Source organism: Sus scrofa, chromosome 4, assembly GCF_054392235.1.
Source record: "Sus scrofa isolate SSC_HxYL_T2T_F1_AM1 chromosome 4, Sscrofa_HxYL_maternal_Yorkshire_Landrace_v2.0, whole genome shotgun sequence".
NCBI classification, from domain to species: Eukaryota; Metazoa; Chordata; class Mammalia; order Artiodactyla; family Suidae; genus Sus; species Sus scrofa.
The window spans coordinates 46,003,369-46,029,013 of record NC_139386.1 but is presented as its reverse complement, the minus strand read 5'-3'; the positions used below and the strand labels follow the sequence as shown (position 1 = coordinate 46,029,013).

The 25,645-nt window shown below is 34.9% G+C and overlaps 2 protein-coding genes across 3 annotated transcripts in view; one reads left to right on the top strand and one right to left on the bottom strand.

Moving 5' to 3' along the window:
* Positions 1–13,832, top strand: part of NECAB1 (N-terminal EF-hand calcium binding protein 1) — a 258,235-nt gene extending 244,403 nt beyond the window's left edge. The window contains exons 11-13 of the mRNA XM_021089131.2: positions 5,577–5,654; positions 6,569–6,660; positions 9,902–13,832. Coding sequence (XP_020944790.1) covers positions 5,577–5,654; positions 6,569–6,660; positions 9,902–9,927 — 196 coding nt within the window. The 3' untranslated portion in view covers positions 9,928–13,832. The remainder of the gene's footprint in view (positions 1–5,576; positions 5,655–6,568; positions 6,661–9,901) is intronic.
* The window catches only part of C4H8orf88 (chromosome 4 C8orf88 homolog), a 61,137-nt gene continuing 46,826 nt past the window's right edge, over positions 11,335–25,645 (bottom strand). For both annotated transcript variants that reach the window (XR_014843011.1, XM_021089133.2), the window contains 2 exons: positions 15,615–15,721; positions 11,335–13,444 (listed from right to left, as the gene is read on the bottom strand). Coding sequence is in view for 1 of the 2 variants with exons in the window: in XM_021089133.2 (XP_020944792.1) it covers positions 13,421–13,444; positions 15,615–15,721 (131 nt within the window). In the remaining variant the exon portion in view is untranslated. The remainder of the gene's footprint in view (positions 13,445–15,614; positions 15,722–25,645) is intronic.

Sequence of the window (25,645 nt, the reverse complement as noted above, 5' to 3'; positions counted from 1 at the left end):
TTCTTTCTTTTACATGTGGCTGTCCAGTTTTCCCAGCACCACTTATTGAACAAGCTGTCCTTTCTCCATTGTATATTCTTGCCTCCTTTGTCATAGATTAGTTGGCTGTAGGTGTGTGGGTTTAATTCTGGGCTTTCTCTCCTGTTCCACTGATCTATATGTCTGTCTTTGTGCCAGTACCATGTAGTTTTGACGACTGTTGCTTTGTAGTATAGTCTGAAGTCTAAGATCCTGATTCCTCCAGCTCCGTTTTTCTTTTTCAGGATGTCTTTGGCTATTCTGGGTCTTTTGTGCTTCCAAACAAACTTTAAAATATTTTGTTCGATTTCTGTGAAAAATGTCCTTGGTAATTTGATAGGGATTGCATTGAATCTGTAGATTGCCTTGGGTAGTAGAGTCATTTTGATAATATTGATGCTTCCAATCCAAGAGCATGGTAAATCTTTCCATCTATTTGTGTCATCTTTTATTTCTTTCATCAGTGGCTTGTAGTTTTCAGAGTATAGGTCTTTTGTTTCTTTAGGTAGGTTTACTCCTAGGTATTTTATTCTTTTGGATGTGATGGGAAATGGGATTGCTTCCCTAATTTCTCTTTCTGCTTTTTCATTGTTAGTATATAGAAACGCTGTCGATTTCCGTGTATTGATTTTGTATCCTGCGACTTTGCCAAATTTGTGGATGAGCTCTAACAGTTTTCTGGTAGAGTCCTTAGGATTCTCTAGGTATAGCATCATGTCATCTGCAAATAGGGATAGTTTTACTTCTTCCTTTCCAATTTGGATTCCTTTTATTTCTTTTACTTCTCTGATTGCTGTGGCTAGGACTTCCAAAATTATGTGCAATAGTAGTGGTGAGAGCAGACATCCTTGTTTTGTTCCTGATCTCAGCAGGAATTCTTTCAGCTTTTCACTATTGAGAATGATGTTCGCTGTGGGTTTGTCGTATATGGCCTTTATCATGTTGAGGTAGGTTCCCTCTATGCCCATTTGCTGAAGGGTTTTTATCAGAAATGGGTGTTGGATTTTGTCAAAGGCTTTTTCCGCATCTATTGAGATGATCGTATGGTTTTTATTCTTCAGTTTGTCAGTGTGGTGTATCACACTGATGGATTTGTGGATATTGAAGAACCCTTGTATCCCTGGGATAAATCTCACTTGATCATGATGTACAATCCTCTTAATGTATTGTTGGATGCGGTGTGCTAGTATTTTGTTGAAATTGGCCTATAGTTTTCTTTTTTTGTGGTATCTTTGTCTGGTTTTGGTATCAGGGTAATGGTGGCCTCATAGAATGAGTTTGGGAGTGTCCCTTCCTCTACAATTTTTTGAAATAGTTTCAGAAGGAGAGGTTTTAGCTCTTCTCTAAATGTTTGATAGGATTCGCCTGTGAAGCCGTCTGGTCCTGGACTTTTGTTTGTTGGAAGTTTTTAAGTCCCAGTTTCAATTTCAGTTCTTGTGATTGGTCCATTCATCTTTTCTATTTCATCTTGGTTTAGTCTTGGAAGATTGCACTTTTCTAAGAATTTGTCCATTTCTTCTAGGTTTTCCATTTTATTGGAGTATAGTTGCATATAGCAGTCTCTTATGATCCTTTGTATTTCTGTGATGTCCGTTGTTACTTCTCCTTTTTCATTTCTAATTTTATTGATTTGAGTCCTCTCTCTTTTTTGCTTGAGAAGTCTGGCTAAGAGTTTATCAACTTTGTTGATCTTTTCAAAGAACCAGCTTTTCCTTGCATTGATCTTTTCTATGGTTTTCTTTGTTTCTATTTCGTTGATTTCTGCTCTGATCTTTATTTCGTTCCTTCTACTAACTTTAGGTCTTGTCTGTTCTTCTCTCTTGAGCTGCTTTAGATGTCAAGTTAGCTTGTTTATTTGAGCTTTTTCTTGTTTCCTGAGGTGGGCTTGCATTGCTATAAACTATCCTCTTAGAATGGCTTTTGCTGCATCCCATAGGTTTTGGAGTGGCGTATCTTTGCTGTCATTTGCTTCTAGGTATTTTTTAATTTCCTCTTTGATTTCTTCAGTGATCCATTGGTTGTTTAGTAGCATGTTGTTTAGTCTCCACGTGTTTGTGTGTTTTGCAGTTTTTTTCTTGTTGTTGATTTCCAGTCGTATAGCGTTGTGGTCGGAAAAGATGCTTGATATGATTTCAGTTTTCTTAAAGTTACCGAGGTTGGATTTGTAGCCCAGGATGTGATCAATCTTAGAGAATGTTCCATGTGCACTTGAGAAGAATGTGTATTCTGTTGCTTTTGGATGGAATGTCCTATAAATATCTATTAAGTCCATCTGGTTTAATGCTTCATTCAGGGCCTGTGTTTCCTTATTGATTTTCTGTCTGGTTGATCTGTCCATTGCTGTAAGTGGGGTATTAAAGTCCCCCACTATGATTGTGTTATTGTCAATTTCTCCTTTTAAGGTTGTTAGCAGTTGCCTTATATATTGTGGTGAACCTGTGTTGGGTGTGTAGATATTTAAAATTGTTATATCATCTTCTTGGATTGATCCTTTGATCATTATGTACTGTCCTTCTTTGTCCCTTAAAATATTCTTCATTTTAAAGTCTATTTTGTCTGTTATGAGTATTGCTACTCCTGCTTTCTTTGATTCCCATTTGCATGGAATATTCCATCTTCTCACTTTCAATTTGTATGTGTCCCTAGAAGTGAGGTAGGGTCACAGCATATAGATGGGTCTTGTTTTTGTATCCATTCAGCCAGTCTATGTCTTTTGGCTGGGGCGTTTAGTCCATTCACATTGAAGTTAATTATTGATATGTATGTTCTTATTGCCATTTTATTAATTACTTTGGATTTGTTTTTGCTGCTCTTTTTCCTTTCCTTCTTCTCTTGTTCTTTTCTGCCTATAGAAGTTCCTTTAGTATTTGTTGTAAGGCCAGTTTAGTGTTGCTGAATTCCCTCAGCGTTTGCTTATCTGTGAAGGTTTTGATTTTTCCTTCAAATCGGAATGAGAGCCTTGCTGGGTAGAGTAATCTTGGTTGGAGGTTTTTTTCCTTTCATCACATTGAGTATATCATGCCACTCCCTTCTGGCCTGCAGAGTTTCTGTTGAAAAATCTGGCAATAGCCTTATTGGGGTTCCCTTGTATGTTATTTGTTTCTTTTCCCTAGCTGCTTTCAAGATTTTCTCTTTGTCTTTAATTTTGGTCAGTTTGATTAGTATGTGTCTCGGGGTGTTCCTACTTGGGTTTATTTTTTATGGTACTCGTGCTTCCTGGATTTGAGTGAGTGATTCCTTCCCCATGTTAGGGACTTTTTCAGCTATTATCTCTTGGAATATTTATTCTGTCTCCTCTCTCTCTTCTCCTTCTGGCACCCCTATAATACGGTTGTTGGTGCGTTTCACATTGTCTCAGAGTTCTCTGAGACTCTCTTCATTTGTCTTCAATCTTTTTTCTCTTTTCTGTTCTGCATCCGTAATTTCCACTAATCTGTCCTCCACCTCTCTTATTTGTTCTTCTGCCTCCTGTATTCTGCTGTTAGCTGCTTCTAGTGAATTTTTTATTTCAGTTATTGCATTTTGCATCTCTTCTTGTTTAAGTTTTATATCTTATATCTCTTTGGTCAGTGTTTCCTCTAAGTTATCCATCTTTGCCTCCAGTTTATTTCCAATGTCTAGCATCATCTTTAGCATCAACAGTCTAAAGTCTTTTTCCTGGAGGCTGAGAATCTCCTGATCACTTAGCTGTTTTTCTGAGGTTTTTCCTTTCTCCCTCTTCTGAGTTTTAGTCCCCTGTCTTTTCATTTCTATAGGTTTTTTGTGTGGTGACCTTCTTACAGATAATAGAATTGTTACCTCTCTTACTTATGATGTCTGCCCCCCTGTGGCTGAAGTCAGTATGGGAGCTTGGTGTAGGCTTCCTGATGGGAAGGTCTGATGCCTGCCCTGGTAGGAGGAGCCGATTCTAATCCCTCTGGTGGGTTTGGTTTAGTCTCTGGATGGGATTAGAGGCAGCTGTGTGCCTGAGGGGTCTTTAGGTAGCCTGTTTACTGAGGGGTGGGGCTGTGATTCCACCTGGTTATTGTTTGTCCTGGGGCTTCTCAGCAGCTGATGGGTGGGACCAGATTTTCCCAAAATGACCACTTCCGAGAAAGGCACTGCTGCTGAATATTCCTGAGAACTTTTCTTTCAATGTCCTTCCCTCACAAGCCATGTTCACCCCTGTTTTCCCAGGAAGTCCTCCAAGAACTGCGGTCAGGCTTGACCCAGATTCCCTTGGAGACTTTGCTTTGCCCTGGGACTCAGTGCACGTGAAAGTCTGTGTGTGCCTTTTAAGAATGGGGTCTCCGTTTCCCCCAGTCCCGTGGAGCTCTTGCACACAAGCCCCACTGGCCTCCAATGCCAGATGCTCTGGAGCTCTTTCTCCCTGTGCCAGATCCCCACACATGGGAGTTTGATGTGTGGCTCAGAACTCTCACTCCTGTAGGTGAGTCTCTGTGAACCAGTTAGTTTCCGGTCTGTGGAGCTTCCCACCCAGGAGGTATGGGGTTGTTTATATCATGAAATCACCCCTCCTACCTCTTGATGTGGCCTCCTCTTTTTCTTCTTTAGTAGGGTATCTTTTTTAAGGTCTCCGGTCCATTTTGGTGAAGATTGCTCAGTCTTTAGTTGTGAATTCTGTTGTTTTTAGGAGAGAAGTTAAGCTCCAGTCCTCCTATTCCACCATCTTAATCCAATCCTCCCAGAAGGATTTTTTAAAACTCAACTTTAATCATGGGTCTCTCCCTGCTTTAAACCCTTTAGTGTCTCCTCATTGCCACAGAATTAAATCCAGTCTCAACCTCAACTTGTCTTTTCACCCACCTCCCTCTCTTCACTCTTCCAAAACGTATTATATAGGCTATTAGTCACTCTCAGGCTAGTCCATAGAGCTGGAGGGAACAAATTTGTCTTCCCAAAATTGGAAAAGCAATTTTTAAAAATTACAGTTATGGCAGAATGTGGATTCAAACTTGATCTGAACAGAGAGAAATTTGAGAAGTGTGAGTGTGTAAAAGGGAAAGGAGGAGGACCAATATTGGGCATATGGAGACAGTAGGACAGCAGCAGTGTGGTCCAAGTAACTCAAACCGCTTGCAGCAGGACCACAAACAAAAGCTGTCAATCCAAGAATAGAGGTAAGGAAAATAATTTGGCAAGAGCTTTGGAGGTTGATCGGAAGGACTCCTTGGGTTGATCTGAAGAGGCAGACTTGAGGGCAAGGAAAGTGGCATGCACTCACATTTTTCTAAACCTTGGCAAAACAGAACTCAATAAATCTTTTTGAATGAATGGATATATGAGTGAAATTTTACAGAAGTTATATTTGTAATGTCTATAATATTTCTAAGAAAGTCTTCATGATTCCAAGCCAGAAAACTAAAAAATTATATTAAACAGGCCAACATATTAATCAGTTCTTGACAAAATTTTGATTTTCATATAGGAACCTTAAGTATCTTCTATATGACTGAATAAGACTGTTTCAAACCACATATAGAGATGATAAAAATATTAGTTTACTTCTTGTATTTAATTTTCCATAGCTAATAATGCCTTTTTTTTTTCCATTTCAGTATTTCTATACAGAAGCTTTCAAATGAATCTCGCTACATGATTTATGAATTCTGGGAAGATAGTAATGTATGGAATAGGTAAGTTATGACTAGGCCTTATTTTAATTATTATTTTTTCACCAGAGAGGTGGTAATATACATGATATAATTTTAGGACATGTAGAAAAGCTCCATTCCCTTTATCTCACCTTAAAACCTGTCCCATTTGTTCATTTCTCTAAATCCCACTCTTCATGGATTAGAAATCATTTTCCTTTTGAAGCACAAAGACTTTTGATAATGACCCCACTTTAAATACTGCCATTTTACTGATACTTTCAGATAAACATTTAGATAGTGGTCGTGGGTGTCTAAGGTATACAAGGGTGGAAGACAAAGGATACAGAAAAGGGAAGATGAAAAAAATGTTTACTTCCTAATTTCTCAAGTCAATATTTTGCATGTTAATACCTGGAAATGTAGTTAATACATATTTCACCTAAATATTTTGTTTTTTTGGCTATTTTAAGCACTTTAAGTTATAATGCATAAAGACACCAAAAGAGTTTTCAGGCATAAAAGGGCGCTTTAACAGTAACTTACTCAACTCCTTACTTCCAGGCCTATACTTTTAGATGATTTTTCTTTCTTTTCTCTAGAGATGGAGAATCTGTAGTTCCTCTTCTTAGCTATTCTATTTTTAAACATCCTGACAGCCAAGATATTTTTCCTTCTGTTTAAATTTCTTGCTGCAATTACAGTTATCTCCTTTTATTTTCTGTAGAGAATTAATGCTCTCCAGTTTTTAAATATCTCTATAAAAAATTCTGATGACAATTGTTAAATTACTCATGAGTCGTTCTTTTTAAGGTTAAACAACCATGAAAAGAATTGTATTCAGGCACTTAATCCAGATCATCTGAAACCTTGCTACCTTGACTAAATTTAAACTGTATTACACTCAGGAAGATTGTAATAAATTGCACAGCCTTAACCTGTAATTATTTATACAGCCACCTTCAGATGAATTATAGCAAGACATTCCAAAGAAGTAATGTGGATTTCTTGGAAACTCCAGAACTCACATCTACTATGCTAGTTCCTGGTAATTATCCTGGTATCACAATTCTATGTGCTTTCATTCTGCCTTTCTCGTTTTTACAGTACAGGGAGTTCCCGTCGTGGCTCAGTGGTTAGCGAATCCGACTAGGAACCCATGAGGTTGCGGGTTCCATCCCTGGCCTTGCTCAGTGGGTTAAAGGATCTGGCGTTGCCATGAGCTGTGGTGTAGGTTACAGATGCAGCTCGGATCCTGCGTTGCTGTAGCTCTGGCCTAGGCCAGCGACTACGGCTCCGATTTGACCCCTAGCCTGGGAACCTCCACATGCTGCAGGAGCAGCCCAAGAAATGGCAAAAAGACAATAAATAAAATAAATAAATAAATAAGACAGCACACTCTCACCTCTTCCCTTTTATCAATGGCACTTTGTTTTTTCGTTATACATCTTAAGTGTAGGGAGGAAGTGAGAGATCTATGTATATTTTTTTCTATTGCTTTTATTCCTTAGTTTGACTCTATTTATATTTCTGGCTGTATTAAACCTAGTATTAATTATTTGCTAGTCACTTTTAAAATATTAAGCAAAATACAAATCATGGCATTTCAAAAAATTATTCAAAGGCTTTACCATATTATAGTGTTTTGAATAGCTTTGAAAAGGTGACCCATAGATTGGAGATTAGAATTATGTTAGAATATTTTTATCATAATACTTAAAATTTTTTGTAATTTGGAAAAAAGGAGAAGGAAAGGAGAGATTCGAAATGAAATTGTCCAAGAAATCTGGCCTAGCCAAAGCTTATTTAAGGTAATTGAGAACCAAAATTCATTTAACTAATCAGCCATTCAATTACCAATTAAACATTTTTATGAATGTTAATAAGTCGTAGCCACTGGCGATAGTTGGGTGTCTGGCCTGTTTTCTGATTAAGCTCCAATTTTAGGAGATGATCCTTAAGCTGACTTTAAAATATGAGATTTGGATAAAATAAAGATAAAGAAGGGTACTTTGATAGAGGCAAATTGTAGACATGAACAAAAAGCAAATGTGCTACGTTAATTAGTACAAAGATATGACTAAAACATAAGGCTTTATGTGGTGCATGTGGAGAGAGAGGAGAGAATAGGAAATGAGAATTGCAAATGTCATAATAAGAAGTTTAAACTTTCTTCGTACAGTAATACGTAATTAAGTTTTTTGAGAGGGCTAGTGTATGCTCTAATCAGTAGTAACTGCGGCAGGAGACAGAAGGGTGAATGTCATAGGGAGGATAGAAACTGGTTATGCAGGGCAATAATCTAGGCGAAGGAAACAAAGCATCTGAACCAAGAAGGTACCCTGGGAGTTCCCTTGCAGATAAAATTTTCAGGAGTTAACCATAGCAAGATGATGGTTGAAGCCTGGGACTATAAGAACAAAATATCTAACAGAAACCTGAGGAAATGCCTTTATTTAAAAGATTGGGGGAGAAGAGCCTCCTTTCATTAAGGATATAGAGGGGAACCCATCAGAGATTAGGAGTGTCACAGCAGTAGAGTAACAAGAAAACCAAAAGAGTAACATGCAATGAACAGTGCTCCTCAGGGGGCCTATGTAGTGGAGTATGACTGAAGAGAATGGGACTGGAAATTGGATTTGATGAGAGAAGTTTTAACAAAATGATAGAAATTTTTAAATTAGGATATATTTTGATAGATTGGGCAATAGGTGGAAAGTGAAAAAGTAAATTCTGAAATTTGAAGCTAGGTGAGAAAATGGGGGAGATCAGGTGTGAATGCTTTGGAGTTGGCCAACTCTGATAGTCTCAGGCTGAGCTTTAGTTATATATTTACTCTAGATCTTAAAAACAGGTTTACCTAACCTAAAGACAGTAGACTTGTAGAATTTCTCTTGCTATGTATCTAAGATTTAACCCTCAAATAAGAAAGCCAAGAATATGGTTGAAATTTCTTGTGATTAATAATTTGACTCATGCAGTTTAAATTAGGAAATACCATAGCTTCAGGAAAGTTGTAGGTGCGTGTGGTAGCAAAGGCTATTAAGGAACAGACTTGAGTGACTGCCTTAAATTGATCTAGACAAGTTTTAGCTTAACTATCATACCAGATTTGGACTGTTACAAATGAGAAGAAAATAACTAGTTCTAGTTCAAATAACTTCTGTAAATATGACTGCTACAGCTTTGGTGTGTAGAATGCAGGAAAGCACACATTATTTAACCTTACAACCTCTAGTGCAGGATTAAAATACAGTGTATAGCACATGGAAACAGATATTTTCTAAATGAAGGAATAAATAAGGACTTTGATATCATCATAAATGCATTGGTATTTGTCATAAATTTCCCAAGAAGTCCTGACATTTGTAATTTTTGTATCTGACATCATATCCATTTTCAATTCTCCAAACTTGAAACCTCTGTGGAGCAGAATATCCCTTGACAAAGAAGAAAGGCCTAAAATTATGGAAAAAAGTTTACACAAGAAATATCCTATTGCCAATCAGTGTATCATTTAAACAGCTTTTAAAACAAATTTTAATCCTTTTTGTTTCTTTCTCACCTCATTCCACCAATTTTACTTTTTTTTTTTTTTTTTTTTTTCTTTTTACGGCCATACATGTGACATATGGAAGTTCCCAGGCTAGGGGCTGAATTGGAGCTACAGCTGCTGGCCTACACCACAGCCACAGCAATGCAGCATCCAAACCATGTCTCCAACCTACACCACACCTCATGGCAACACAGGATCCTTAACCCACTGAGCGAGGCCAGAGATCAAACCCGCATCCTCATGGATACTCACTCAGTTCAATTCTGCTGAGCCACAAATGAGAACCCCCACCAATCTTATTTCTTTGCCCTAAATTTGTCTGTGGGATAATTGTATTTACTGGGGAAAACAATTTCAATTTGATAATAGAGATATACATTAAAAATATTGTTTACAACATATCCATTTGCTTGTATTCGATCTTTCTGAACTGAGTATGATTAAAATAATAACATCATGATTTTAACTTCAAGGCATTTATAATCTCATTGTCAAGAAAACTCTACTCATATATATCAAGAATTTTTCTGTTAGACTACAACCAAGTGCCAAAAGATACATGACTAACAATTACATAGAAAAATTCAATCAAGTCAGGAAATAGTGACTTGAAATATAAGTAAATATACAGACTAAAGGTGAGGGAAAATAGTCTCTTTAAGTATGACTTGCACTTTGAACTTAGCCCTGACAGTTATTTTCATTTTCTCAAAAAACTGTTTTTCTGTTTCAGCTTCATGGTGGATCCTGAACAACTAGATGTTTCTAAACATTTTCTTTATGGTTCCAAGTGAAAAACAAGTGTTCTTATCTAAAATGTGAACTAGAAAATTCTCTGTACTTATTAGTCAACTCTCTTTGGTTTTATTTACCCTAAAATGTGCACTCATTTCTTAAATGTCTTCTATAACTTTATCTTTCATATGTATTTTAGCTCAACTTTCTAAGTTCACTATTATTCTCAATATGTGCTAATGTATTGCTATACTGTAACCTAAAACCCAGTAGCCACAAAATCCTAATATGTGAAAAAGTGTACACATAAAGGAACAAAATCATTATGACACAGTGAGAACTTTTATTTAGAATATTACTTCCTAGAACAGCTTTTGTAGATGTCATAAACTGTAAAGCTTAAATCAGTGTTTTGTGATTTTTTAAGTATCTAATTTTCAGCAACTGAAATTTATATTTGAGTAATGCCTGCTCCATTCCCAATTCATGATCTATGTCTATTCACGTTATATTACGTAGAATAATATGATCCATATGACTGGTGTCCTTATATGCAGAGAGACAGCAGGGATACATGTGCACAGAGAAAAGGCCACATGAGGTCACAGTAAGAAGGTGGCCAACACCAAGCCAATGAGAAAGGCCTCAAGAGAATCCAGCTCTGCTAGCACTCTTGGACTCTTAGTCTCTAGAATTATGAGAAAATATCTTTCTGTTGTTTGAGCTTTTAAAAAGTAAATACATGAGCATAAAACAACCCTCATTATAACTGACAGAATCTCTATCCATCTGTCAGGTTATAAACTGGTTTTTCACAAGGGAAAAATTCTTTGACAGGGTACCATTTAATAATATAACACTGTTATATCATTTATTAGTACCATAACTCCATGTATGTAAGTTAAACAAATCAAGAAAAGAGGAGAGTTTTACTTTGAAAAAATATGGTTTGGAATTTTGGGCACATGATCAAGAGTATATGTGACTCAGGTTTTAACTTATGAAAAATAGAAATTTCCATTTAAATAATGATTTCAAAGTATTTTAAAAACAAAATTTTAACCTAAATGAATAAGGAAGAAATAGAAAACAAGTATGAAACTTTAGGGAAATAATAAAATATGTAGTGGACAAAAAACATCTATTATCCAGTTTCAGCACTGGAATAACCACAATCTCAGTTCACTAGAACAACTGTAACTATGTACCTTTTATGCTCTGCTGTACAAGCTCATAAATTAAATCTTTTAATAAAATCTTTTATTCTTATAAATGCTAATGAAAATGCAATGCATATAGATATTTGTTACCATGTTACACACTCTAATCCAAATTCCCTTGAAACAACCACAGGTCTACCAGGAAGCAAATGTAAGGTGAATTTTTCCAATTTTTTTTTTTTTTTTAACTATTGGAAAACTCAGACAAAGGGAAGATTGAACTAAAATTTTATTTTTTAAATATAAAAGTGACCTAAAATATTTTCTCAAACTAATTTATGGAATATTAACTTTTTAACAATATCTTTATATACACTTAGTCCTCATTCAATTTAAATAAAAGTAAATTAATTTTAATAGCTTCTACTAAACCTAGGTAGTAAATTTTGACATATGCACATATATTTGTGTGTATATATACATAAAATGTGTGTATGGTCACTTCTACAGATGATGAACACAATGAAATAACATCTATCTCTACTCTTTAATTTATATACAAGCAAAGAATAACATTAATGGAGATGTACAATGATTATTCAAACAAGCTATACATATGTACAAAGGCAAACAGATAATAAAATAGTCTTTTCAGTCTCACTCTGATTATATATAGTAAGAAAGGATCAAAAGACTTTGAAACCTTGGAGACTTTTGATGTACAAACTCTTCCTGAAAACAATGGCTTCAAAAATACAATTATAGCCAATCAATACATTGTTCTGACCAGTCCAATTCAGTATCATATTTAGAAAGTACAACAGGTCTTTTGGATACGAGGCAGTTTCCAAAGTAGAAGGTTAGTATGACTTTAAAGTTTCTGTCCTCAGTAACAGTGCTAAGTTGAAAGGCTCTTTTGATTCTCTTTAGATACAATCAATTGGAATAGATTCTATCATCTTTAAACTAAAGTTAAAAAAAGACTTTGAGAATAGGCAAATAATAAAGCAAACCAATTTAATTATATGGTAATTCTGAACACAGCTCTTTTTTTATTATATTTTTTGAGATGACCCCAGCTCTTACATAAATTATACATGTAGTTTATGTATGTATATGAGAGTGTGTTTATATTCATACACATATAAATAATGGCGCCTATAATATAAAGGGAAATAGGGCAAAAACAAATGAAAAAAACTACACTGTAGGTATAAAGTAATCTTAAAATAACCAATAGATTTATTGCTAATGAAGCTTTTCTATCCCCTATTTAAAAAGAAATCTTTTTCTAGGGAACAAAGCAATCAAAAGTAGTATACTAAAGACCAAGAGGGGTAACCTGCCATGGACTAAATTTTGATCTGGATAACAAGCCCCGAGACCAGTGAAGAAAAAGGTACTGGTTTTAGGAGTTCAGAATTCAGTTTAAGGTAAACTTTCTGCCAAATGATGCCCTTGAATGCCTTGCCAGTAGACCTGAGATCTGAGAAAACCTGAAAGAACAGAACTACTGAGAGTTTACACTTACCTTTCTATCAGCAAAATTTCTGGCACTGTGCTGGAAGAAACTTTTATTTTTTTAACGAGTAACATCCAGAGTGACAAACTGCAGGAGATATATTGAATAAAAATTTCTGGGAGCTAAAAGTTTAAACTCCCAAATTCTTCATCCATATATATTCTTGTTATAAGAAATTAGAGAATTAAAACTTAATGTACCTCAATTATTTATAAATGCCCAAATTTTTCCTCTTTTGGCAATAAAACAATCTTTGACAATGTTGGTATTATCACAAACCTAGAGATAGATCATATATTTGAAAAGAAATACCTTTTTAAAAATGTTCTCCCTCTTATTGAGAACTAAGTATTGAACATCCTGAATTATTCTGAGCCTCTAGAGAGATAGGAAAGTTCTTTTCAAATGCTGGTATGAAATCAGTGGGAAACAACAAAAGCAACTTTAAAAGACACAAGAAATTATGTATCATATATACACTGTAGCAAATACTTTATATTTGAGCATCTTTACAGCTTACATTCCATTATTACAAGTGATGAAAAATTTGCAAGTAGCATGCAAATTATAAATACAGTCTTCCCATTTCACTAACCAAATTAATGTCTCAATTTATGCAGGAAACTGCCTGTAAAGCTGAAACTGATTAGAAAATTCTTTATAGTTTAAAGTATCTCTTTCTCATTTTAGGAGAAACCAAATTCCCAGCCATCAAAATTAAAAATACATTGAATTGTCACAGTCCATTATAGTTATTGTTGCTAGATCCACTTCATTTGCAGGTGTCCAAAATATGAATAATTCTTTATCTTCAAATATATATGTTCTTAAAGTGCTACTTAAAGCTTTGGTTGTTTTCCTGTAATAAGAAAATGTTCATTTGTCAATTAGATTGAATGAATGCAGCTTTTACTAATTAGCTTATCAAGCCAAATACTGTGATCCTACTGTTTACAGATCTAAATGCATGTTAGTGAAGAAACTATTAAAGTAACTAGAACTTTTCAAATAAAGTTCTCCTGTGTTTAGAGAAACATATGTAATTCATTTTTAATTATATTAGACTGTATTCCAACCCAGTTGTTCTGTTTTTGTGGTACCTAGGTTTTTTAAATGTTATTAATGCATAAAATTCAAAAGTAAATAAACTCAATTGTAATGTATAAGATTTGTTCAAAATAAAGTGTAAGTCAAACTTTTACTGACAAAATAAAATGTTAGAGATGGAAAACCTTCAAAATGAAAAAGCGACTATAGTTTATACAGTGTTGAAGTTTAGATTTATTCTTACAGACCAAGGATTACATGGCCCTAAGATCTCTAAATAGGTAGAAACATTCAAGTATCAAGGATGCTTTTCCTCATTAAATATTCCTGTGTGCAAAGTATTACAACAAAAACTTTTAAATTTATGCTTTAATTTTAAAAATAATTGGTGGGAGGCCTGCAAGGTAAGGAGTTTAGATTAAGAAACATTAATATGCACTATGAATAAATTAAAATACAAAAATCTGTAATTAGGAAAAAAAAAAAGCTACAGATTCCAAAGGGTTAGAAATCCCGCAAATGGAGAACACAGGAGATACTCTATATATCACATTTGAGTCATTCTTAACATACCTATATTCTTAACTCATCTCAATAGTATACTTAGGCATACTTCACTTTATTGTGCTTTATAGATACTGTATTTTTTACAGATTGAAGGACCGTGGCAACCCTGCACTAAGCAAGCCTATAGTCATCATTTTGCAACAGCATTTACTCACTTTGCATCTGTCATATTTTGGTAATTCTCGCAATATTTCAAACTTTCATCATTACCATATTTGTCATGGTGATCTCTGATCAGTTATCTTCAATATTACTATAGCAAGAAGATTACAACTTGCTGAAGGCTCAGAGGATGGTTAGCATTTTTTAGCAATAAAGTATGTATGTGGGTTTTTTAAGACATAAGGCTACTGAGCAACTAATAGCAGTACAGTGTAAACATAACTTTTATATGCACCAGGAAACCAAAATATTCATGTGACTCCCTTTATTGAGCCATTCACTTTACTGTGGTGGTCTAGAACCCATCCCACAATATCTCTGAGGTATGCCTGTCTATCTTTTACATGCTTTTACCTATATGCAGTGGTGCTTATAAAAACTATAAATAAAATAAAGTAAAATTCCAGTCAAAATGTAAGACCATAAAAGATGGGAATCAACATTTACTGAGTACATAATGAGAGATGAGTACCATACTAAAAGCACTCTCATAAATCCCTTGTAATCCTAATAACTAGAGATCATCATCTTTATCTACAATTGCAAAACTGAGGCTCAAAGAAGGTTAAGTGACTTGCCTAAGTTTCAACAGTATATCAGTGCACAAGGTGAGGCTACAACCTGAACCCAAGCCTGATGCCAAACCTCATGCCCTCTCCAATCAAATATCCTAAAAGATACATATATGTATTCACTGTGTATTGTTTTGATAGAATTTGATGAGGTGACAGAAATATAAAGGGTTAAGAAACAGCAAAGACCTGTTGAAGAGTAGTGAGTGTTGTATAGAAAGACTTGACAGAACAGACAGCCCCAAAACAGACCACGCATAGATATATTGCCACAAAGGTGACAGAGGACTATACTTTCACTTAGTATAGCTAGGATATCCACGCAGAAAAAAAAAATAAAACTTACACGATTTAGTAAAATCAATTCCAGTGGATTATAAAACTTAATCTTAAAACAATGGAACTTTTAGAAGATAATGTGGGATCTCTTTCCATGACCTCCCAGTAGAACAATATTTCCTAAAATATGATGCTTCCATTCTATTTACTGACCAGAGTGGTAGTTACTTACACTATGTGGTTATATCATACATTTAAATTTATATACTTTTCTGAATTATACTGCATAATGAGAAAGATCAAAAATCTTTAAAGGAAAATATTATAGAAATTAAACATACAAAAATCTTTAAAAGATAAATATTTAGAATTTTAAAAATACAAAATTAGAAAACTACTCACTGGTTTTTGAAGTACAATGGGATGATCAGGTAGAAAGTCTGGTTTTTTTCTGCAGATAGAAACACTTGAGAGCTTCAATAGGAAATCTCTGCTGTATTTGATTCTCTCTGTAGATATTAAACATCAAATGTAATGTTACAAAAGCACAGAACTCTCCCAAACACTTTTTGGCTTATTTCTCTCTGGATGTCCCTTAACTGTCCATTACTTTATAAAATGGTAAGTAGTTTCTATGTAAAAGAGAAAGGGGGAAAAAGTTATGACAAATGTCTACTGCCTCCAATTCTTTTACATGGAAATGAAGTTGACTATCCAAGGAAAACTGAAAGAGAATCCTTTCAGAAAAATGGTAGTGTATGGCTTCTTTTATTTAGTTAATCCTATCTAGTAGAACAATCTTGTATTATAAAGTATAACATTTGTAATACTTATTGGGCAATTCAGATCCTGCCAAAATGGAACCCTAATAAGCCTATCTCATCTTTATATTAACTTACTAAAAAAATTAATGCAATCAAAATAAGTTCAAGAAGCATTTATTGTACACCTATGCAAGGTAATAGCAAAAAAGCTGCAAGTTAAAGTCTCTATCTTCAAAGGGAGCAATGATTCAAATATCTGCAGATTTCTCATTAGAGACTATCACCACATTGGTCTATACTAGTCCATTTATTGGGCCAGAAACAGTGGAGCTACAAGCTTTAAAATGCTAACAGAAAAGGGCTGGCCACCTTGATTTTCATATTGTGAAATAATAGAAAAAATATATGTATTGGTCTCTGTCCCTGGTTCCTTGCTCAGAGCTCCTTTCCCTAGTAATTTCCTAAGTGATAAGAACACAGAGAGCATCTTTCGTTCTATTTTTTCCTTGACTCTAGTTCCTGACACAGCTTAAGAGCTGAACTTTCCTAGGGGATTTGGTCTTTTGCTCTAATGAGGTAATTCTTGGTGAGCTTCTGGATGGGGACTGGTTACCTGAAAGACTAAGCCATGATTAGAAGTTGGGAACTTTCAGCCCCACTCCTACATCCTCTGGGAAAGGGAGAAATGCTGGAGATTGAGTTAATGATCAACTATCCCTACATGATGAAGCCTCCTTAAAATTCCCCAAAGTAAGGAATTTGGAGAGCTGCTGGGTTGGTGAACACATCCACATGCTAGGAATGCGGTGCAACTCCATGGGGAGAGAAGCTCCTGCACTTGACCTTTCCAGACCCTGCCCTATGTATCTTTTCATTTGGCTGTTCATCTGTATTCTTTACCATACTATTAAGTAGGTAGTTTTTCCCTAAGATTTGTGAGCCATCCAAAGAAATGACAGAGTCAAAGGAGGGGGTCTTGAGAATCTCTCTTGAGACTGTCATCTGAAGTGAGGGTACTCTTATGGGGCTAGGCCCTTAATCTATGGGGTCTATGTTAATTCCAGATAATGTTAGAATTGAGTTGATTTATAGGACACAAGTTGGTTTTGCAAAGAATTGATTGATATGTGGAAAAAAAAATACCACACACCTAGTGTCAGAAGTGTTATGAGTACAATAGAGTATTGAAGGTAGAGGAAAAACACAGGAGGAGTGGCGTTTTCTCCCTTACACATTGCCAGTGAAAAAATCCTATAGGAATTCATATGAAGTAAAAAAAAAAAAAAAAAAAAAAAAAATTCAGATGAAAGCAAACTAAAAGAATTTGTAACCAGCTAAACTGATCTAGAATTAACACTAAAGGAAATTCTTCAGGTTGAAGGGAAATGATACCAGATGAACATTTTAAGCTTCAGCTTAAAGGGAGAATAAAAGAGAAATGGTAAAGATCCAGATAAACATAAGACTCCCTTTTTCCTCTCTTAAGTTTCTGACAGCATGCAAAACTGTTGAAAGCAAGATTTCTGATAATACTGGTGGGATTTTCAAGGTATGGAGATATAATGCATATAGCTATAGCAAAAAGGTCAATACAGTGGGGTATAAGGTAAAGGAATCTACATATGGTTGCAAAGTTTTACTATTATCATTTTGCATGAAGTAGCAAGTACACTGAGAAAGTCAGATATTACAATCTCTATACCAATCACTTATAAAAGTACAAAAAAGTTAAAAATACAATATATATAACGGAATACCAAAATATAACTTCAAAAATATCCAAAAACAAAAGGAAAAACACAGGAGGAGTGGCTTTTTCTCCCTTACACGTTGCCAGTGAAAAAATCCTATAGGAATTCAGATGAAGTTAAAAAAAAAAAAAATCAGATGAAAGCAAACTAAAAGAATTTGTAACAGTGAAGGGGAAAAACAAAAATAAACAAAAACCAAGACAAACAGAAAAAAAATGATATACATAAATTCATCTGTATCACATTAAATCTTAATGGTTTAAACCAGAGTCAGCAAAATTTTTCTGTAAAGGGCCACAGCGTAAAATATTCAAGGAGTTTGGGGACATAGAGTCAAACTACTCAACTATGTCTCATAGTGGAAAAGCAAGCACAGATAATAACTAAATAAGCATGTGACATTCCAATAAAATATAATTTTCAAAACAGGCATTTGGCCTGAGGGCCATGGTTTACTCCTAAGTTTAACACTTCAATTAAAGGCCATGAACTGACACAACAAATAATAAAGAAGACTCTGTTATATGCTGCCAGCAAGAGATACAAATATAATATATTTAATATAAATATAAAGACACAGAAAGGCTGAAAGTAAATGGATTTAAAAAGATATACCACACAAAGACTAAGAATAAGAAGGCTGGAGTAGCTATCTTAAAATTAGATAATGAAGAGTTCCTGTCATGGCTCAGTGGTTAACAACCCCAACTACCATCCATGAGGATGGGGGTTCGATCCATGGCCTTGCTCAGTGGGTTGAGGATCCGGCATTGCCATGAGCTGTGGTGTAGGTCGCAGATGCAGCTTGGATCCCACGTTGCTGTGGCTCTGGTGTAGCTCAGTGGCTATAGCTCCCATTAGACCCCTAGCCTGGGAACCTCTACATGCTGTGGGTGCAGCCCTAAAAAAACAAAAAGCCAAAAAAAAAATTAGATAACGAGAAAACAATCATCATGTGTTGTGCTCAAAGAGAGTTTCCAAATGTATGAAGGAAAAATTAATAGAAGTAAAGAGGGAAACACATAATTCCATAAAAATACCATGCAATGTAAAAACCACTCCCTCAGAAATTGATATAACTAGACAAAAAAAAAAATCAGAAAAGACAAAGATCTTAAAAACACTATGAACTAGGAGTTCCTGTTATGGCTTGGAGGGAACAAATTTGACTAATAACCATGATGACAATGCCAGGTTTGATCCCTGGCCTTGCTCAGTGGGTTAAGGGTCCAGCATTGCCATGAACTGCATTGAAGGGCACAGACGCAGCTCAGATCTGGCATTGCTGTGGCTGTGGCATAGGCCAGTGGCTACAGCTCTGATTCTACCCCTAGCCTGGGAACCTCCATGTGCGGTGGGTGTGGCCCTAAAAAAAAAAAAAAAATACTATCAACCACCTTGATTTAACTGTCCATTATAAAAACTACACCAACAACTACAAAATACAAAATATATTCAAGTAGGTAACCAAGATAGATCATATATGCTCACCATAAAACAAGTCTCAATAAATATAAGAGGCTCAAATAAATAAAATCAGAAATGAAAGGGGAGACATTACAACTGATATTACAGAGATACAAAGGATAAGAGAATACTATGTTGATGGGATTGTAAATTGGTGCAACCACTGTGGAAAACAGAGGGAGATTCCTCAGAAAACTAAAAATAGAACTACCATTTGACCCAGCAATCCCACTCCTGGGCATCTATCCAGAGAAAACCACAACTCACAAAGACACATGTACTCCAGTGTTCATTGCAGCACTGTTTTCAATAGCCAAGACATGGAAACAACCTAAATGTCCATCGACAGAGGAGTGGATCAAGAAGATGTGGTACATATACACAATGGAATATTACTCAGCCATTAAAAGGAACGAAATACTGGCATTTTTAACAACATGGATGGACCTAGAAATTATCATGCTAAGTGAAGTCAGCCATACAATGAGACACCAACATCAAATGCTTTCACTGACATGTGGAGTCTGAAAAAGGACAGACTGAACTTCTTTGCAGAACAGATGCTGACTCACAGACATTGAAAAACTTATGGTCTCCGGAGAAGACAGTTTGGGGCGGGGGGATGTGCTTGGGCTGTGGGATGGAAATCCTGTGAAATTGGACTGTTATGATCATTATACAACTGCAGATGTGAGAAATTCATTGGAGTAATTAAAAAAAAAAAGAGAATACTCTGAACAGTTACAGGCAACAAATGTGACAACCCATAAGAAACATAAATTCTTGGAAACATAATCTGCCAAGGTTGAATCATGAAATAGAAATGTGAACAGACTGATTACTATTAAAGGAATTGAATCGCTAATCAGAAACCTCACAATAAACAAAAGTCCAGGGCTAGATGGCTTCACTGGTGAATTCTACCACATATTCAAAGAAAAAATTAATACCAATCCTCAAACTCTTCCAAAAAACAGAAGAGGAGGGGGCATTCTCAAGTTCATATTAAGAGGCCAGCATCACCCTGATACCAAAATCAGAAAAGGAAGCCACAGGAAAAGAAAATTATAGGCCAATATCCTCGATAAACTTAGGTGTAAAATTCCTCAACAAACTTAATAGTTTAATACGGTTTTTTTTTGAAACGAAATTCAACAGTTCATTAAAAGGATCAAACAGTATGATCAAGTGGGATTTATTTCAGAGATGCAATGATGATTCAATATCCATAAATCAATCATGTTATATACCACATCACAAAATGATAAAAATCTCATGATATCTTGATACAAAAAAGAAATTGCTAAAATTCAACATCTGTTTATGATAAAAATTCTCAACAAAGTGGGTGTAAATGGAATATACCTCAACATAATAAAAGACACATATAACAAGCCCACAGCTAGCATCATACTGAATGGTAAAAAGCTGAAAGCTTTACTTCTAAGAATAGGAACAAAATAAGGATGACCACTCTTAGCTCTTTTGTTCAATATAATATTAGAAGTCCCAGCCAGAGTAGATTGGCAAGAAAAAGAAAAAGGTATCCAAATTGGAAAAGACATTTCTATATGTCACTGTCTGCAGGTGACATACAGAAAATGCTAAAGAGTCTACCAAAAGCTATTAGAACTAGTCAGTGAATTCAGTGAAGTTGCAGGATACAAAATCAATATACAAAAATTTGTTGTGCTTCTACATACTAATAAACTATAGAAAGAGAAACTAAGAAAACAATCCAAATTACAACCATATCAAAGAATAAAAAACCCAGTAATCAATTTAATCAAGGAGGGAAAGACCTGTATGCTCTAAGACATGAATTCAAAAAATGAAGATGACACAAATAAATGGAAAGATAGTCTTTGCTCATGGACAGAAGAAATAATATCATTAAAATGTACACATTACTCAAACCAATCTAATTCAATGCAATACCTATCAAAATTTCAATAGCATTTTCATGGAAATAGAATAAACAAATCTTAAACTTTGTATGGAATCACTAAAGACCCCAAAATAGCCAAAGAAATCTTGAGAAAGGACAACAAAGCTGGAGACAACACATCTCTGATTTTAAACTATATTACAAAGTTATAGTAATAAAAACAGTGTGTTATTGGCCTGAAACAGATTTTATATATATATGGAACAGAATAGGGAGCCCAGAAATAAACACATGAATACATGGTCAACGGATGTAAGGGGCCAGAACTACACAATGAGAAAAAGTCTTTTCAATAAAGGATACTTGGAAAACTGAACATCCACCTGCAAAAAGAATGAAACTTGCCCCTTATTTTACACTATACACAAAAATTAACTCAAAATGGATTAAAGACCTGAATTTAAGACCTGAAACCATAACATTCATTGAAAAAAACATAGACAGTAATTTTCATTACATTGGTCTTGGCAATTATTTTTAAAAGAAAAGGGAACCAAAAGTTAAAAATAAATGAGTGGGACTGTATCAAACTAAAAATTTTCTGCACAGCAAAGGAAAACAACAACAAAATGAAAAGGTGGCCTACTCAATAGGAGAAAATATTTACAAATAATGTTTCTGATAAAGGGCTCAGACCATTGAATAGCAAAAAAAATTAATTAAAAAATAGGTAGAGAATTTACATAGATATTTTTCCAAAGACATACAGATGGCCAACATAAACAAGAAAAGATGCTCAACATTACTAATCATCAGGGAAATGCACATCAAAACCACAATGAGATACCACCTGTTAGGAAGGCAATTATCAGAAAGACAAAAAACAACAAGTATCTCAAAGGATGTGGAGAAAAGGGGAACACTTGTCAACTGCTTATGGAAAGGTAAAATTTGTGCAACTAGTACAGAAAACAATATGAAAGTTCTTCAAAGTCAATAAAAGAACTACCATATGATCCAACAATTCCCCTTATGGATATTTCTAAAGAAAACAAAAACACTAATTTGAAAACATAATTGCACTCCCATGTTGACTGCAGTATATTTACAATGGGCAAGACAAGGAAACAGCCTTAGTGTCCACTGATGGATGAATGGGTAAAGCGAATACATATACACACATTATGGCATGTTTTTCAGCCATAAATAAACGGATTTTTGCCATTTGCAGCTCACAGATGGACTCTGAGGGCATAATGCTAAGTCAGACAGACAAAGTCAAATACTGTTATGACCTCACTTATATATGGAATCTTAAAACAAAACAACACCCATGGACTTAGACATACAGAGAACAGATTCATGATAGTGAGAGGAGGGGGTTGGGGGTGAGTGAAGAGGGTGAAAGGGGTCAAAAGGTATATATTTCAAGGTATAAAATAAGTCCTGGAGTTCCCGTCGTGGCGCAGTGGTTAACGAATCCGACTAGGAACCATGATGTTGCGGGTTTGGTCGCTGCCCTTGCTCAGTGGGTTAAGGATCCGGCATTGCTGTGAGCTGTGGTGGAGGTTGCAGACGTGGCTCAGATCTCGCATTGCTGTGGCTCTGGCATAGGCTGATGGCTACAGCTCTGATTTGACCTCTAGCCTGGGAACCTCCATATGCCGCAGGAGCGGCCCAAAGAAATAGCAGAAAGACAAAAAAATAAATAAATAAATAAATAAAAATAAAATAAGTCCTAGGGATATAATGTATAATATTGTGATTATAGTTTATACTACCATATTGCCTATTTGGAAGCTGCTGACAATAAATCTTCAAAGTTATCTTCACAGAAAAAAATTTTCTAACTATGCACGGTGACAGATGTTTTAATCAGTGATTGTTTCCCAATTTATACAAATACCAAATCATGTTGTACTCCTGTAACTAATATAATGTATTATGTCAACTTTACCTCAATAAAAAATGCTAAAAAATAAAAATAAAAAATTTAAGCTTTAAATCATATAGACTATAAAATTTTGACAACAAAGTAAATTAAGAAATCTATTTAGGAGTTCCCGTCATGGCTCAATGGTTAGTGAATCCGACTAGGAACTATGAGGTTTCAGGTTTGATCTCTGGCCTTACTCAGTAGGTTAAGGATCCAGTGTTGCCATGAGCTGTAGTGTAGGTTGCGACGTAGCTTGGATCCTGCGTTGCTGTGGTTCTGGTGTAGGCTGGCGGTTACAGCTCTGATGAGACCCTAGGCTGGGAACCTCCATATGCTGCAGAAGCAGCCCTAGAAATGGCAAAAAGCCAAAAAAAAAAAAAAAAAAGAAAAGAAAAAGGAAAAAGAAATCTATTTAAGGTATTTAGGAAAACCTTAAATAATTTGGAAATTAATAGTTCTTAATAATTCAAAAGTATAAAATAATAATGAAATTTTTAAAATATTTAAACTTAATGTTAATTAAAATATAACATTCAAAATTGGTAGAGTGCAGCTGAAGTAGTGCTCCAAGAGAAACTTACAAATTCTCTTTTTTACTGAAGTGCAGTTTATTTACAATATTGTGTTAGTTTCAGAGGTAGAGCAAAGTGATTCAGTCATATTTTTTCAGGTTATTTTCCATTAGAGGTTATTATAAGATATTGAATATAGTTCCATGTGCTATATGGTAAATCTTTGCTGCTTATCTATTTTATAAATAGTGGTTTGTATCTATTAATGCCATACTCCTAATTTATCCCTCCTTCCTTCCTTTTCTCCTTTGGTAACCATAAGTTTGTTTTCTATGTCTATGAGTCTGTTTCTGTTTTGTACATAGATTAATTTGCATTATTTTTAGACTCTGTATATAAGTGATATCATATAATATTTGTGTTATTCTGACTTCACTTTAGTATGATATTCTCTAGGTCCATCCATGTTGGTAGTTGATGCAAATGGTAGTATTTCATGCTTTTTTTACAGCTGAGTAATATTCCATTATATACAAATATCAACATCTTTTTAAGCCAATTGTCTGTTGATGGGCACTTGGGTTGATTCTATGCCTTGGCTATTGCAGTGCTGCTATGAACATTGGGGTACATGTATCTTTTCAAGTTGTTTTCATCTTTTCTGCATATGTACCTAGGAGTGGAACCACTGGATCATATGGTAACTCTATTTTCAGTTTTTTTAAGGAAACTTCATACTATTTTCCGTAATGGCTGCACCAATTTACATTCCCAATCACAGAGTTGGAGGGTTCCCTTTTCTCCACACCCTTTCTAGCATTTATTATTTGTAGACTTTTTGATGATGGCCATTTGGACCAGTATGGGGTGGTACCTCACTGTGGTTTTGATTTTCTCTAATATTTAGTGATGTTGAGCATTTTTTCATGTGCCTATTGGCCATCTCTATGTCTTCTGTGGCGAAATGTCTACTTAGGCTATGAACAACTTCAAGGTGACATTTGACAACCTGGATGAAATGGATATATTACAAGTTCTTGTGTACACCTACTTTTTTCATTTCCCTTTGGTATAAACTGCTGAGTTTATGTGGCAATTTGGAAATCAGGCCCTACTAAAATTTCTACAACTAAAAAGTCATAATGAACTATCAATCCTAAGTGCTGTCAAGGACTCTGAGCAACTGGAATTTGTAGATACTGCCAGTGACACAGTCACTTTGAAAAGAATTTGTCTTGAAGTTTCACAAACACTTACCATATGATCAAGTATTTCCACTTTTATCCAAGAGAAATGAAAATATATATCCACACAAAAATTTTTACAGGAATGTTCAAAGAACATTATGAAATGTCAGTCAAAACTGAAGGCTTTAAATAAAAATTTTCATCAACTGGTAAATAGATAAACAAAATTTGGTTTAAAATTTAAAATTTGGTTTAAAATTTGGTTTAAAATTTAAAAATTTAGCCATAAAATGTAATATTTATTCAACAATTAAAAGGAATGAAATATTGATGTTAAGTAAAAGAAGCTATAAGCAAAAGATTGCATATAGTATGATTACAATTAAATGAAATGTCCAGAAAAGGCAAATCAACAGACATAAACAGAGCTTAGTATCAGCTGCCTGGGGCTAGGGCTAGAGCTGGGAATTGACTGAAAATATGTACAGGGTTCTTTTTGTGATGATGAAAATGTTCTAAAACTAAGTTGTGCTGATGGTTACACAACTGCAAGTTTACTAAAAAGACAAAATACATACTTAAAATGGTGAATTTTATTAAATATAAATTATACCTTAATGAAGATCTTTTAAAAATGAATGGGAATTGAGGGGTAAGGAGTCTTGATTTTAGAGAATGAAAAACAACAGTAGGGAGGAACACAACGTGTTAGAAGTGAATGAGAATTTTCCAGTGATGGAAGTGATTGGTGCCTTTTAAAAGAACAAATGGCTAGTACTCAGTTCTAAGTTGTTCTCTAGACTGTGCTGCCAGAAAAAGAAATTGAGGAAGGCTATTAGAAGGTAAACCCAAAGAATAATAAGATGGAAAATAAGAAATAAAATATAAGAAAATTAAGAGTATCAATCAGACAGGTAAGTAGGCTAAT